The sequence below is a fragment of the Abramis brama genome (genome assembly GCF_963993115.1).
Source record: "Abramis brama genome assembly, chromosome: 23".
In the NCBI taxonomy this organism is placed as follows: domain Eukaryota; kingdom Metazoa; phylum Chordata; class Actinopteri; order Cypriniformes; family Leuciscidae; genus Abramis; species Abramis brama.
The window spans coordinates 14,854,646-14,870,998 of NC_139985.1; the positions used below are offsets into that span (position 1 = coordinate 14,854,646).

General features: G+C 36.0%; 3 protein-coding genes across 3 annotated transcripts in view; 2 read left to right on the top strand and 1 right to left on the bottom strand.

Annotated features, from left to right (window-relative positions):
• Positions 1-2,325, top strand: part of atxn7 (ataxin 7) — a 38,601-nt gene extending 36,276 nt beyond the window's left edge. Inside the window, exon 14 of the mRNA XM_084100738.1 lies at positions 37-2,325. Coding sequence (XP_083956864.1) covers positions 37-54 — 18 coding nt within the window. The 3' untranslated portion in view covers positions 55-2,325. The remainder of the gene's footprint in view (positions 1-36) is intronic.
• A 771-nt stretch (positions 2,326-3,096) lies between these two features.
• On the bottom strand, positions 3,097-8,763 carry psmd6 (proteasome 26S subunit, non-ATPase 6). Its single transcript, XM_084100740.1, has 8 exons — positions 8,463-8,763; positions 7,503-7,708; positions 5,771-5,916; positions 5,459-5,678; positions 4,171-4,279; positions 3,551-3,719; positions 3,386-3,463; positions 3,097-3,289 (listed from the first exon to the last, which is right to left on the bottom strand). Exons 1-8 carry the CDS (start codon positions 8,596-8,598, stop codon positions 3,193-3,195), a joined length of 1,161 nt encoding a protein of 386 aa, XP_083956866.1. The 5' UTR covers positions 8,599-8,763; the 3' UTR covers positions 3,097-3,192.
• A 406-nt stretch (positions 8,764-9,169) lies between these two features.
• slc2a9l1 (solute carrier family 2 member 9, like 1) lies at positions 9,170-15,814 on the top strand (the record flags this gene model as incomplete). Its single annotated transcript, XM_084101299.1, has 12 exons — positions 9,170-9,256; positions 9,604-9,699; positions 11,254-11,414; positions 11,555-11,679; positions 11,770-11,899; positions 12,515-12,663; positions 12,773-12,960; positions 13,142-13,252; positions 13,379-13,480; positions 13,557-13,632; positions 15,054-15,181; positions 15,629-15,814. The coding sequence occupies 12 exons, from the start codon at positions 9,170-9,172 to the stop codon at positions 15,812-15,814; spliced, it is 1,539 nt and encodes a 512-aa protein (XP_083957425.1).
• Positions 15,815-16,353: the final 539 nt, after the last annotated feature.

Below are 16,353 nucleotides of genomic sequence, written 5' to 3' on the forward strand. Positions count from 1 at the left end.
AGTTCAGAATGTAACATTGCCTGTTGTTTCCGGCAGCCAAAGGCTCGTCCCTGACACCGGTGTGGAGGCTCTGAGCGTGCTGAGCAGTAGGCTGGACCCAGAGCTCCCTCAGCCCCCTCATGCCACTCTGCACGAGGCCTTCTTTTTCTCTTACTCTTCCCACAATCCTCAGGGTGGAATGCACACTGGGTGGCCCATTTGATGTCCTTCGTGGGGATTTCCTCCCAAAGCCATGCAGGGACACTCTCCTGGGATAGGATAATAAGCCAGAGAGATCTAGTTCTCCTGTCGGAGGTTATAATGAATCTATACAATGCACCATTGGGTACAACGCCTGCTGCGTAGAGCTACCCAGCCTGAGCACTTGCGCTGGGGTCTGAAGGTACAGACTTGGGCTGGTACGTAGCCTCACCAACACTACCAAGCATAGGAGGGATGGGCGACACAAACAAGATGAATTCTTCGGTATGTGTGGACTACTGGAAACTGAAATCCTACTCAGCCTTGGAGGAAGTGTACAGGAGAGGAACATCCCTACAGTAGACACAATCAACTTAAGTTAATCATAACACATGATCTCTCACTGGAAGGCTGAATAAGATCGAGCTACGCTCACTGCAGATAGACATGACAGGAGTGGAGTTTCAACACGAGCAACCTAAACTTAAAAGATTATGCAAACTAGACATTTTTACACCACATTTTGTTTACAGGCTAGCAAATGTATAGCAAACAGAACAAAATACCATTTATCATACACTTTTTTGGAAAGAAATGAATCATGTTTAAATTTAGAGTTTTGTTTTATTTCAAGGGAATTTTTATGAACTTTGGCTAAAGGAGTTACTTTTTTTACAGAACAATCCAACCCTGACTTGAACTCTAACACTCTGCATTACCTAAAGCACTTGATTTTTTTTCCCCCACCCCGTTCATTTTAATAATTTCAGGTTTGTTAGTAGCCTAGCATGTCTTTACTGAATCTCTGAGCAACAGTTGTCTCTTGAAGCTCCAAAAAATATTCAGTTTTAGGTACATTAAGGGCTTGATTCAGTAAAGCTTTTTAGCACGTGCGAAAACAACTGCAGGAACAAAACGAGAGACAGCAGGTGACGTCTCACCTCCTCCGATTACCCATTGTAGCACTAAAGAAGCATGTGCTGAAATCTTAATGTACTAAAATCTGCAGTCTTGCTCGAAAATGATTGTAGGAGAGCCATTTCCTGGTGTCAATGCCTTAGGCATGGTATTGTTTTTTTGCCGTTTAAATCTCAGAAAGGGGCTTATGGCTAGTTGCTGTTGAGCCATAGACTAACATTACAGACACACTATCATCTCAGCAATGGAGTAGACGTCTTCATGACTCAATACTGTGAGACACATATACAGTAGTCTGGCCATCACCATCTCATGAAATAACCACTAACTTATACTGCGACCCAATGTTCCTGCATTGATCAGACACGAACCTAAAGAGGTTGGTAGCTGGACATTCTGATTTAAATCTCATTTTCATTGTGGGTCTGTCAACTTAAAAAGGCAATAGATCCTTTTTTGGCTCGTTGATTTCAGAAGAGATGTTGAGCTGGATTTTGTGTAAGTTGGGGCTTCTCTTTAAAACTCCTGTAAATTCCTGAACTCCACTGATGTCAGTCAGCAATCATTGCTGAGAAGTAGAGCATGATTTTTTTTTTGTGTGTGTGTGTGTGCGTGTATTTTTTCCCTTCGGCTTTTTCGTACACGGAACCGAATACAAATATTGAAGTATCCCTATTTCAGAAATACATATTTTGTTAAAGAATTGTACATATGGAGATGTATTTTTGCACAGGCATTTTCGTAAAACTTTTTGGTACAATTGAGATCATTATTATTTATTTAGTAAATGTATTCTAAGATTATTAGAAGTGGTTCACTGCCAAGCAAATAATGCAATACGCCACTCTATCCAAACACAGCTTCTTGTTAGTCACATGCCGAGTTCCCCCAAACAGATTGTTGCCACAGTAGTGGGAAATCATCCACAGTATATATATATATATTATTTTTTAGGTGTTAATAGTGCTTTTTTCCCTCCCCATCTCAATCCAAGAGGTCAGAGAATGTGATCAAAATAGCCCGTTACAACTGTGCAAAAGATTTCTGGCTGGCTGATGTATTTTGTAGGACTTTTCTAACTGGAAGAGGGAACAAAACAGTTGTACAGTGCAAAAGGTGCACCACTGTTGCCAAATGTTGTAATTGGATACATTGCTTTTTAATTACTTATTCATTTGCTTTTATTTAACGCTGACAAAAAAAAAAAAAAAAAAAAAAAAAGAGAAAGTGCCTGAATTAGTTTCTCATCGACTGTTGTTAAGGCAGAGCTTTTTATTTCATGTATTCATTTTTCCACAGTACTTGAATGTTATATAAAGGTTTAGAAACTTTTTAAACCTGCCTAGGAATCTCATACGTCGCCCTTTTCCCCTTCAAGTAGAGCGGTAACTGATTGATGAAACGCATGGCAGAGGAGTGACACTCGACACTGACGTGAGAAAAGCTTCCCATCTGTCCCTTGTATTCTTTTATGACTACTTTTGATATTAGAAATTTTCAAAGCGAGAGGGATAGATATTTTTGTGGCAAAGTCAGTGATTTCAACCAATGTTTTAGGCAGATAAATGTACTGTTTACCTTGAAATTGTAACTCCACTGTTTTCAGATGACGAAAGCTTTGTGAAGATGTTTGATTAAACACAGTAAGATTTGGAATGTGAATCTAAGATAAAAACAGTTTGCTTTTTGGGGAAGAAGCCTCTACATATAAACCTATGTACAAGTGTGTATATTTTGATTTCTTTCTTTTTTGTATACATATTCAAAAATCATTTGATCAGCTGGACTTTTGTGTGTTGGCTGCTATGTAATTCATGAACAAACACAGTAGGGTAGATTTACTTAATATTTAAAGAAAAGATTGTATAGTATATTTGTTTTGTAACAAGTTTCTGTAAATATATAAAAAAAATAATTTATACAGTTATTTATAAGAAAAATGTGTCAGACTCATCTTTTTTTCCCCATTTGCTCACACAACAAAGACAAACTCAAATGTTTCCTCCAATTCAGTTTTATTATATACTGTACATAAAACAAAAGACAGGCTGCTCACAAGAAAAGATGGGTATCGATCAATCGCCACATGCTGGACTACATGTTGATCACTCTGGACAGCTTCTGCACTCTGTTGAGCAGGAGATCACCTTTCTTTATGGTTTCTTGGTACTGCCAGTTCTTACTATCAGGTCTGGGAGAGAAAAAAAAAAAAGGACAAGTAATGCACAGTTAGCTGACCATAGATCAAACAGGGATTTAAAAGACACATTAACATTTAGGTCTTCACCTGTTGGTTTCCACGATCTCATTGACTTTGTCGATCTTGCAATGCAAACGTCCAGCAGCGATAAATCGTGACAGCTCCCTTGGGAAAGGAAAAGACCAAAGTGAGTGAAGAAAATATGTTTATGTAAGTTTTAGTATAGAAGTTTATATGAATGTGGGAGCGTACTGGTCGATGAACTCTGTGCTGACTCCAAACGCTTCGGCCATGTATCCCAGCGTGAGGGAGCGGTAGGATTCCAGCAACTGGCTGTAGGCCAGGATGCGCATCTCTCGAACATAGTAACGGTAATGAGGAGCAAACAACCAGTCTTGCTTCATCTCCTGTTCCACTCGAGCTACAGAAGAGAAACAGATGGAACATCTAACAATCACATTTTTAAACAATGACAGAAGACTAGGAGAAGTGCTTTCAATAAACACTGCAAATAATATAGCTTACAGCGTCTTAAAGCGGAGAGTGGCTAGTTAAGCAATAACGTTCTCTTAAGTGAGTGACGTGAAGGCCAAGTATGGTAGACCATACTCAGAATTTGTCCTCTGCATTTAACCCATCCAAGTTAGTGCACACACACACACACACACACACACACACACACACACACACTGCAAACCATGGACAAACACACATGGAGCAATAGGCAGCCATTTTGCTGAGGCGACTGGGGGTTAGGGGTCTTGCTCAAGGGCACCCCATTCATTTCATGCCTGTATTGAGAGTCAATCCCATGACTTTCGGGTTACCAGTCTGACTTTCTAACCATTAGGCTCCACTGTTATTTTACTTACCCAATGATTGGAAGAATACAGAATAACGGCACTCGTAGAGAGAGAAGAGGTACTGACGGACGGCAGGTAAACTGTGCAACACCTCCAAGATCTCAGCACCTTTAATCACCTGAAAGAAAGCCAGAGATTATTTCTATTAGATTGAATTGTATCTGTATAAAGTTTTAGCCATATAACACTTGAAATGCTTAATACAGGAAGCCCTTTGTTAGCAGACTACATTATGAATTGCACACTTGCTTTTTAATGAATAAAAAAAAAAAGGATCTCTTATGTGGAGCTAAAGCACTTTGTGTTGCTCTGGATAAGTGTTTGTTAAATGCATTAAATATACATTTATAGATGCGATTCAATAAAGCTGGGGTTTTCAAACTGGGGTATAAGTAGCCTCAAAGGGGTGCTAGTTAAGAGGTCTATGGTAAATTCAAGGAAACATATTTTTAGGGCTGTCAAATTTCAAGTTTTAACTCAAATTAAAAGTTTAACGTGTTGATTTTTAAAACATTTAGAGAATTTCATATTACCGTTTCATTGTGCTTTCTAAAGACTAGTCTGAAATCATGAAATTAACCATGATTCTCTTGACAGTCATAGTATTTAACATTAAGAAATCAACAAAAATAAAATTAGAAAAAATGTATACAAATTTTTAGTATTTGTAAGTTTCATCACTACCTTTTAATAAATTTAACTGATTAAATATTTTTAAATATTAATTTAAATGTTTATCTTTAGCTATATAGGCGTACAGCTATTTTAATATTCAGTGATAATCAAATAGCAAATTAATTTTGCAAGCAACATAAATGATGTTATGCTCACTGATTAGAGGCTGCATTTATTTGATGAAAAATAGTTAAAACAGTAATATTGTGAAATATTATTACAATTTAAAATGACTGCTTCATAATATATTGTAAAATGTCATTTATTCCTGTGATGGCAAAGCTGAATTTTCAGCATCATTACTTCAGAGTCACATGATACTTCAGTAATCATTCAAATATGCTGATTTGCTGCTCAAAAAAATAATTATTATCAATGTTGATGAATAGAAAGTTCAAAAGAATAGCATTTATTTGAAATAGAAATCGCTTGAAAAATGATACATGTATTAACTGTAACTTTTGGTTAATTTAATGAATCCTTGCTGAATCATAGTATTACATAAATAAATAAATAAATTCTTACAGACCCCAACTGGCTTTTCTGAAAAAATATAACATTGTAGCCCAAAGCAGGAAAGCCCAAAGATATCCATCAGCACAACATTTAGGCCAGATCTTACCTTCTCTCTCAGGTCAGGCCTCTTCAGTGCGATCATACACACATACACAGTGTACGTAACAAACGTCTTGTAGTCCATAAGCTCATATGAGGTGAATGTGGAGACCGTGTCCAGAAAGAGCTCCGCTGCCTGCTTGAAATCCCGAATGGCCACACAGTAGAGACCCTGATACACCTTCAGACGATTCCTCCGGTCCCAGTCACCACCTTCTTCAATCAGACTGTTCAAGCATGCAAAGTTCATGTGTCAGGCCAACATTTCAGCTTGAGATGCATTTGTTCATTAAAAAGAAGTATGCGCTCTATACCACACCTTTTGGCTTTCTCAGTGTTGCGGGTTATGAGGTCGTTGTCCATATAAAACAGGCCGATCCTCAGCAGGTAGAAAACAATATCTAAGCGATGACCAAGAGCAACAGTCTTGTCATAGGTCTTCCTGAAGGCAGTCAGGGCCCCTTCCTAAATGAACGGCAGAGAAACATTATCAGTGCTAAAGATGAAGATGAAATAGTGTGAGAATCAATACAGCAAAGCTGAACAGATAGAAAGCAGGACAATGAATGTACGAATGCAACATGCCGATGAACAGATGTAACCAAAATCACCGCTCAAAAGTTTGGGGTCAGTACGATTTTAGAAATTAATTAATTCATATTTTTATTCAGCAAGTATGCATTAAATTGATCAAAAGTGACAGTAAAGACATATACAGTAAAGGTCAAAAGTTTGGAAACATTACTATTTTTAATGTTTTTGAAAGAAGTTTCTTCTGCTCATCAAGCCTGCATTTATTTGATCAAAAATACAGAAAAAAATTTTTATATTGTGATATATTATTACAATTTTAAATAATTGGTTTTCAATTTATTATACTTTAAATTATCATTTATTTCTGTGATGCAAAGCTGAATTTTCAGGATCATTACTCCAGTCTATCACATGATCCTTTAGAAATCATTCTAATATGATGATTCATTATCAAAGTTGGAAACAGTTCTGCTGCTTAATATTTTTTCATAACCTGTGATACTTTTTTAGGATACTTTGACGAATAAAAAATAAAAAATAAATAAAAAAGAAGCACATTTTTTAAAAATAGAAAAATCTTTTGTAACAACAATATACACTACTGGTCAGTAATTTGGGGTCAGTAATTTTTTTTCTTTCTTTTTTTGAAATAAATCAATACTTTTATTCAGCAAGGATGTGTTAAATTGATAAAAAGTGATAGTAAAGAAGATTTATATTATTATAAAATATTTTTTTATTTTGAATAAATGCAGTTCTTTTTAACCTTTTATTCATCAAATATATTAGGCAGCAGAACTGTTTCCAACACTCATAATAAATCAGAATATTAGAATGATTTCTAAAGGATCATGTGATAGACTGGATGTCACATGTGACACTGAAGACTGGAGTAATGATGCTGAAAATTCAGCTTTGCATCACAGGAATAAATTATTTTTTAAAGTATATTCAAATAGAAAACTATTATTTTAAGTTGTAATAATATTTCACAATATTACTGTTTTTTTCTGTATTTTTGATCAAATAAACGCATCCTTGATAAGCATTAGAGACTTCTTTCAAAAATATAAAAATTTTGACCTGTACTGTGTAATGTTACAAAAGATTTCTATTTCAAATAAATAGTAAGAGATTAAGCAGCACGACTGTTTTCAACATTGAGAAGAAATGTTTCTAGAGCACCAAATCATCATATTAGAAGGATTTCTGAAGGACACTGAAGACTGGAGTAATGATGCTGAAAAATCAGCTTTGCCGTCACAGGAATAAATTACATTTTAAAATATATTAAAATAGAAACTGTAATATTTCACAATATTGCCATTCTTACAGTATGCTTGATCAAATAAATGCAGCCTTGGTGAGCTTCCGTTTAACATATAAAAAAAAATCTTATCAACCCCAAACTTTAAAATGTAGTGTATATGTAATTCAGGTCTAAAAATGAATTATACTTAACAGAAAATGCAGTCCACAGTTCTTTCAGGAATTGTTGTCGCTGTGTGAATTTTTACCTTGTCACCGATGCGTATGAGATATTCAGCCCTGGCCATCATGGCATCCCTGATCTCACTCTCGCCGAGGTTCTTCTCGGCATCTTCCAAAACATCATCCAGCCGTTTCAGCTCGTCCTCATTTTCTTTCTTCATCTTACTCAGCAGATCCGTGTCCGCCTGCCATTTCAGATCTTTACACAGAGCTTCATAGTATGGGGCCATATCTACAAAACAGAGCATCACATCATCACCAATCACCATATGCACATTTTAGGAGTTTCACTTATATAATACACCAAATTCTTAATATGTAGGCTAAAGAAATGCATTCAAAAGAGAAACAGTAGAGAAACAATGATCTAGATCAAGGGTTTTCAATCTTTTAGATGTCACGAACCTCCAAATATGATTTTTACTTATTTAATTCATTTAAATTAAATGTTCTTTAACTGAACTTACTTATATTAAATAGCCTAACTAATATTGTATTCCATTTTAATCACACCTACATAAATGTATACAATTATAGTGTTTATTGGCAAAAAATAATGATTTGATAGCAGTTGTCGTCACAAAAGGATAATATGCTTTTATATCGATTAAAATTTTCGATAGCATTTTTTGTAATCAAGAATCAACGGCATGTGTCACTACAGAAAAAAATACCTTTCAAAAATAATCTAAAAATAGTGTAAACAGAGTGACAACCGGCCCTGGATTAACGTATATTTCAATATAGCAATTAAGAACATTAATAAACGACATTCAAAAGTGCCAGAAGAAATGTATGATAACCAACAAATACAGTAGCAGCTAATTAGCTAGTGTGCTACTTGGATTAGCATGTCAACCAGCTAAACCCCAAATGGCAGGAAAACGATAAAGCTCGTGCATGAAACAGCTGAATAAATCACAGTAGTACAGAAACTCTGTAATATATTTAGTAAACGAGCAGCATGTGTGAGTGAATGAACTCACTGTTGAGTTTGATGGCGTCCATCAGCTCGCTCTTCACTTTAGCATCCTGTTTGTGAGTCAGTAAAAACTTCAGCTGAGCTATTCTCAGATTGGGGTTTTTAGGTAAACCCTCTTCCTCCAGGTTTTCCAACGGCATATTTGCAGAGTTAAAAAATGACTACAGAACAACGGGAGAATATGTTACGGCTGGGAGTGATAACGATGAACTAGCATTGGCAACGATGACTAGGGGGAAATCTAAACAAAAAAAAATCGGCAAATTCACTTCCTCCTGCTTGAGACAACGAGGCAGGGTAAAGACAGTCAATCGAAGTCAAACAACGTAACAACAAACAAAAAACACACTGCCCCCGTCTGGTTGTATGGTATATTGCATCTACAATTATAAAAAGAGGGTTTTATTTTTTTTTTAATCAAATGTATTTCTTTTTTTACACTGTTTTTCTTTCTTTTAACTTTTCCACATACTCCCTTGCGGCCCCAGTTTGAAAAACCCTGATTTTTAGACTCGAGTTCACAGCCTTTCAATGTTCAATATTCTGATTACCATACAAAATGATACATTGCACACATTTAAAATAAAGCTATTTTATTCTGGACAAATCCTTCGTTTTTATATAGCTAGAGGTATTTTTAGAAGACAAAATGTGACGAGTCATTCCAGAGTCAAAAATTAATCAAAATCCTCCTGAAACTGCCTAACGGAGATGACTCTGTATTTATTGAAGAGAAGCAGTCGCGCTTCATGGACACAAAACAAGAATATAAGCATGAAGACCATATTGAAGGAACTGGTAGGAACATTTTACTAGCTATATAGCCTAATAATTATATTACCAGACCTTTGAAATGGATGAAATCTAGTGAAATGAAATCAGAACTATTCTAGGATGATAAAGAATCTCATTATTTAAACAAAATCATAATGGTGAAGTATTGCTGGATCGTATGTCTCTGTGAACTATTTTCTCTATTTCTTTCAACTAAGTGCAGAGTTAAACTCTTAACCAAAGTTTACTCATTTACTCAGAATGTGGCTCTGTGTCATTCTTGAACTACAGAAAACCCCTCTGTGCTGGTTGTGAAGTATCGACATGTTGATTATGAATGTGGTCAGTGAACACTGTGGATATAATTTCAGGTTGGCGGGAAAGCGCTTGTCTTTATCATTGTGCTTGGTTTGGGTGGATCATTTCAGAATGGATTTCATCTCACAGCGATCAGCTCTCCGTCTCCAGTGCGCACTTGTATTTCTATTTCTATTGTCACTGTTATTACATTAAGAGTGCAGGTTACATTTTATTTTAAAGTGTCCTTGTTAGTGCCACTCTTGGTGAAATATGGTTCAGTGGAGTTCCTCGGGTTCTTGACTCAATTTTTAAGAACTTTATGCCAAGAAGGTTCTACATCGCTTAAAAATTAAGGTTCAAAAGTGGGTTTTTGCAATGATGCCATAGAAGAACAATTTTGAGTTCCCCAACTTTCAGTGATTTTTTTTTCTAATTGTGAAGAACATTTAAATAATCTATTAAAATGGAATGGAACCTTTAAAGGGATAGTTCACCCAAAAATGAAAATCTTGTCATCATTTACTCACCCTCATGTTGTTCCAAACCTGTATGAGTTTCTTTCTTCTGCTGAACACAAAAAAAAACATATTTTGAAGAACGTTGGTAACTGTTCAACAGAAGAAAGAAACTCATATAGGTTCAAAAGTTTCTTTATACACTGTAAAAAGTGAACAGTTGGATCAACTTAAGAAAATTACTTCAATTGGTAACACCTAAAGAAATTAAGTTTTCTCAACTTAAATTATCACATTTTATCTGAAAAACGTGATAATTTAAGTTGAGAAAACTTAATTTCTTTAGGTGTTACCAATTGAAGTAATTTTTTTAAGTTGATCCAACTGTTCACTTTTTACAGTGTAGAGTATTTAAATGTTCTTCACAATAAGAAAAACATGGTTAGTTTAAGAACTTTTCACTGAAAGGTTCTCTGGGGAACCCAACATGGTTCTACGACTATGAAAACCCCCTTTTGGAACCTTAATTTTAAAGGTTATTAAAGGTTCTTCATGGAACCATTGATGTCAATAAAGAGCCTTTTATTTTTTAAAGTGTAAGGATAAATGTCTTTAATGATTGCATACTTTCAGGTTATTTACTTTTTTTTTCTAGTGATAATGTAAGCTTAGAAGCTGCTCAATTTATAAAATGTACTCAAAATAAAAATAATTTAAAACAAAATTAATAAATGAACACCCATAAAATGATGGGAACCCCTAAGCGCCCGACAGAACCCTTTAAGTTTCTTTATAAAAGTGATCAGTTGACTTAACTTAAAAAAATTGAGGGAACCCGTTGCCTTACAATTATTAAGTAAAAAAACCTCATGCGTAATTGAAAAAAATTAAGTTATGTGGAATTTATTAGGCTACTTAATAATTTTAAGGCAACAGGGTTCCTTACTTTTTTAAGTCAAATCAACTGATCAGTTTTTACAGTTTACTTTTAAGATGTAATTACACATATAAGTAGGGTTCATTAACAACATTACTTCTATGGTGAGGGATAGGGTTTGATTTAGTTGCTTGTAATTATGCATAATTTACCATTACTATTACTATAACAAGTACATGTAACATGTAACAAAGACACTTTAAAATAGTGTTACCATATAAAATGATACAACAGTTTAAGTATCAATTATTTTTCTATTGCCAATTCAGTACCATATGTACCATCTAAGTCAATCAATTCAGTTTCGAATCGAATCTGTTTTCCCACAGTACATTCAGAGCTTTATTAACAGCAGCTGGATGCATCACTATGGAGATGTCCCAGGAGAGAAGACCATCACCTTTATCTGGTCTGCTGTGGTGGCTCTATACGCTTTTGGAGGTCTCATTGGCTCCATATCTGTCCGATACTTAACCAGTCGTCTGGGAAGGTTAATGTCACCCATCCTCATCTCCTTTCTCCATTCTGACTTTTAACTTGTGATAAGTAGCATTATCATATCACTCTGGCAAAATATTTTCAGGGTAAAAAAAAATGGATGCTCATTTACTGTTCACATTCTTCTTTCAGAAAAAGAGCCATGCTGTTGAACAGTGCCATCGCAGTTGTGGCCACAGTGATCATGTACATTAGCAAACCTGCATACTCATTTGAGTTGATCCTTGTAGCACGCTTCCTAACTGGATTCGGAGCAGGTATGTCAGACTGTATTATAAGTAATATCTAAGATGTAGCTTAATAATAAGTGATGTGTATTGTGATTTGCTTTCGCTCTTTGTTGGAAGGGTTAGGTTTGAATGTCCATAACATCTACCTTGGTGAGAGTTCACCAAAGAAGATCAGAGGCATGGTGACACTCACAGCCGCTACCTTTTTGTCCCTTGGTAAACTGGCAGGACAATTTGCTGGCCTCCGGTAATAATTAAGTATTGAAGTTGCTATGAAATATATCTTTTCTTCCGTATTGTAACCTGAGAAATGGATTAAAGTCTGCATGAAATGAAAGTTGCATAGGATTTTCATCCCTTTTGTGACGGCTTCTTGAACAAGAACAAATGCAGGGCGGGACTTGATTTTTGTCCATCAGGAATTAATTGGATTGTTGGATCATTGTGCTTTGCTATTGGTCGATCGCATGTGAGTGACAGGTTGCCCCGCCCCCGCCCCGGTAAACACGTCATCAGAGAAGAATAGAGATCTAGAAAGTAGGACGAGGTTTGGTTCTATCCATTGGTTGTTGATTGGATGGAGGCAGATCTTAATGCGAGCTTGAAGTCGATTGTAAGAAAGAGGCGGGGTTTAAGCAAACAAAGTTTAATTTCAACGAAAGATTGAGTTATGACTTTTTGATTGAGAATAACAAACATGCTAAATTGTTCACAATAAAATCAATAACATTAGCATTAAAAAAATAGATTTTAATTTCATGCCTACTTTAATTTTTGAGTTAATTTATGTGGCTTCTGGAAACTAATCTTTTCATTATCAATATTTTTTTGAATTGCTCTAAGATTCTCATTTCATTCACAGGGAAATTCTTGGCCGTGAAGAGTGGTGGAACATCCTGTTGTGCGTCCCGACGTTTTTTTGCGTGGTTCAGTTGGCAGTCTTGCCATTCTTCCCTGATGCTCCACGATATATTCTGATAGAGAAGGGCAACGCTGAACAGTGCAAAAAGGGTGCATTACATTTAACCAAATAAATGCAATTTTATGTAACTTTCGAACCTCTGTATGTCATTGCAACAACCTTTTGTGTTAAATCCCGGATATGTGTTTCCATCGGCAGCACTGCAGTGTCTATGGGGACCAGGAGATTATAAGTTGGAGATAGAGGAGATGGTAGAAGAACAGGCAGTCATTGGAGAGGAGCACAATAAGAGTCTGATGGATCTTCTGAGAGACAAACACTTGCGCTGGCAGGTCTTTTCCCTGCTGGTCATAAACGGATGCATCCAGTTCAGCGGCATCAGTGCTGTAAATCATTTCGCTTTTATCGTCAATTAATCATATTCTGCTTCTATATATAGAAACGTGTTCTGATTCAAAAGTGACCAAGTTTTCCTATGTCATTGTGTTGTCAAAAAGTATCCAAGACATCCTTTAATGGTTACAGGTACCTTGTGAAAACGTGATCTTTCACCCTTCTCGCTCATAGATCACCGTCTTCTCTTTCAATATCTTTTTGGAAGCGGGAATTCCAGTGGACAAGATCCGTTATGTCACTCTGGGCATAGGAGCATCAGAAGTTCTTGTCTCCATAACCTGTGTAAGTTCCAGATAAGCACACATGAAAGTGTGCGACTTGAAATGGGATTAGGATCATTTTTCATTAAGGAACATCATATCTGTGGCCTTTTTTTTAAATAGTATTTCTGCTTGTGTGCATGTGTAGGGCCTGTTCATTGAGAGTGTGGGGAGGAGAGCCTTGATGTGGAGAGGGTTTGGGGGAATGTCAGCCATTATGGCATTAATCACAGTTACCCTGTACCTAAAGGTGAGTTTCATTCATTTAACAGCCCACAGCAAGCACCGAACAGACCTTTATCATCTCATCTCTATTTCATCTGCAGGAATACAGCTTTGTGATTCCATACATCACAGTCATCCTCATTTTCCTCTTTATTATTTTCTACGGAGGAGGCCCAGGTAAAGCTATTTGCATATTTATATGACATTTAGTTCTGTTTTTTTATTTTATTTGATTGGTCGGTTGGCATTTCAAAAGTGCTGTTATAACAATTAAATATAAGGGGAAGTTCACATAGATAGATTTTTGGCATTTCACTGCACTACATTTTCATTGCTTTCTATGTAAACATGGGCTCGACGAAAGTTTGTCTTTTGAAAATTGTAGCGCTCAAGTTAAAAGAAGCTTTTAATAAATGCATCTCTAGACCTTGCGTTTTTGTTTTAATTCCATTATCTGCGTCTCGTCTTTTAAAATGCATTCTGTGTGAATGGCCCCTAAGTTATGGAATTCCATTTATTCAGTTGTTATTTTGGCAGCTTTGGAATTCCATGTATTTATTTATTTATTATTTTGACAGCTTTGGAATTCCATTAGGGGCCATTAATATGAATGCATTTTTGCATTCCACTGAACAGCATTTCCATTAGTTTTTAAATGTAAACATGTACTACATGGATGCTTGAAAGTTGGGCTCATGTCTTTTGCAGCAGGACTTTTCACTGTTTGTATCAGTGGTGGGGATTTTTCAGTATGATTACATTTTTACGCTAGTAGGTGGCGGCAAGTGACCATTTTTATGAGTGCAACATTCAATTAAAAAATGCTGATTCATTCAGGAGCGAAACAAGGGACCCGTTTCACAGACTGATCCACAGTTATCAACATTGAAAATATCGTTTTTCATGTTTTCTGCTATATATTGTTTTATATGACCTTGTCAGTATATGAAAAACAACTGCTATAATTCAATGCCTGAGGGAGTGGTGGCAAATTTGACATCTTTCTCTCTTTTGACTAACGTTATCAATCCCTTTATATTTTTTCCTTTTGGAAAGTCATGGAAACTCTTGATGACTTCTGCTTCTGAGAACCTCCGGAAATGTTAAAAGGTCCAGTGTTAATGAGTGAATCACTGAATCATTCCCCTTACTGATTCATTTAAAAACTTTGGCTCATTCAAAAGTCGATATGCGCGCCAGGCAGTCGAACTATTTTTTCTGGCAGATCAAAACAAAATATTGCATCCAAAATATGCAGTCACATTTACTGTTTTTCTGCGAATTTTCAAGGGTGAAATCCAGTCATTTCTCAATACGAAATCCAGGACAAAAGTTTTCCCCATGCAAATTCGCATCAGGTTCAAGTTTGGTCACAGGGATTCACCCGTCCGATTACTTAGATGACTTTGTTGACTTTTGAAATGTCACTGAAATTTCGCTATATTTACATTATTGATCTGTTGCAAGCATATCACGCTCTTAATCGTGTTGTTGTATTGAAAACAGCATTCTTTGTGTGATATTGTTTAAGATAAGAACATATTGGTTATAAACTGACTAGTCAGTGCAAACAACTCAAACCAGTTTGCTCCGACCAGCTGGAACAGTCATATCGCTCGCCAATGAGATCTTCATCCAGTCATACCGCCCAGCTGCATTTGTGTTTACCGGCTTCCTGCGCTGGCTGGGATTCGCCATGCTTGGATTCATCTTCCCATTCCTTATTGTAAGTCCATCAACTAAGCAATACCACAAAAATATGCACCTTTATTATTAGCAATGTTTGTGGATTCAGCCACTTTATTAATGTTAACATATATAATAAAGTGTGTGTGCTCCAGAAATACAGCATTATTAAATGTCATTGCTATTACTCTAGATGTTTCATTAATGGTTCATGTAAGAAGCTTTTGCCATCATAATTAAAGCCATTTATTATGGCTTTATTGTGATTCTCTCAAAGTCTGTCTCCTCTTTATTTTATACAGTCACAAACTCAAATACAGGATGATTCTTTTATGTGTGCCCTATTATATGTCTTCTTCCTGAACAATGTGTAATACCAGGTTTTCATCTCACCTTTTCGCTGCTCCTATGAAAGCCGCTCTGCTGTCTGTTGCTGCACAGAGACTCACTTTAACAAAGGCCACATTTCTCATCCATGTTTCTGCAGGCCGCTCTGAAGTCTCTGAGCTTTGTTCTCTTCTCCTGCGTTTGTCTGATAGCTGCTCTCTACGTCTTCTTCATCCTTCCTGAAACAAAAGGCAAAACTCCACTTGAAATTTCCCAAGAGTTTAAGAACATCAGAGCGTGTGGATCCTCCAAAGAAGATGCCATGTGCTTAGAGACTAAGCTTTAAAGTTGCCATATTGATTTAAATATGGATGAATGTGGACTGGCATTACTTTAACATCATATTTATTTATCAACATTATAATTATAAAGACTGCTTAGTTAATATTATAAGAAAGTGATGCTGTACAGTCAGCTGGATGGATGGTCTTGGGTTTATTTTATATATTAGGCATGTGATAATGGCCGGATGACTGTATGTTATCCAACTTAACGCATTAACAATAAATAAATAAATGCACTTGATTCTAGACTAGTTTTTTAATGAATAAAAATATTTGAAATACAAAACTTTGATCTGCATGTTTTATTGCCACTCAAAACACTGTGAAACTTCAGGACCTTTTAATTCTAGTTTCTTTTGTTTCTTTCTCAATGACTGAAAAATGTCTAACTACATAACGTAATGTCGAGAGTAACCCATGTTTATTTCTTAAATGTTCATTAACCAGCCAATCAAATATTATAACATCAATCCAATCTCTGAAGAGTTAAGTGAGGTTAACCCCATTGTATCGGCCCACCTAGGTAATTTCGCACCCCGTG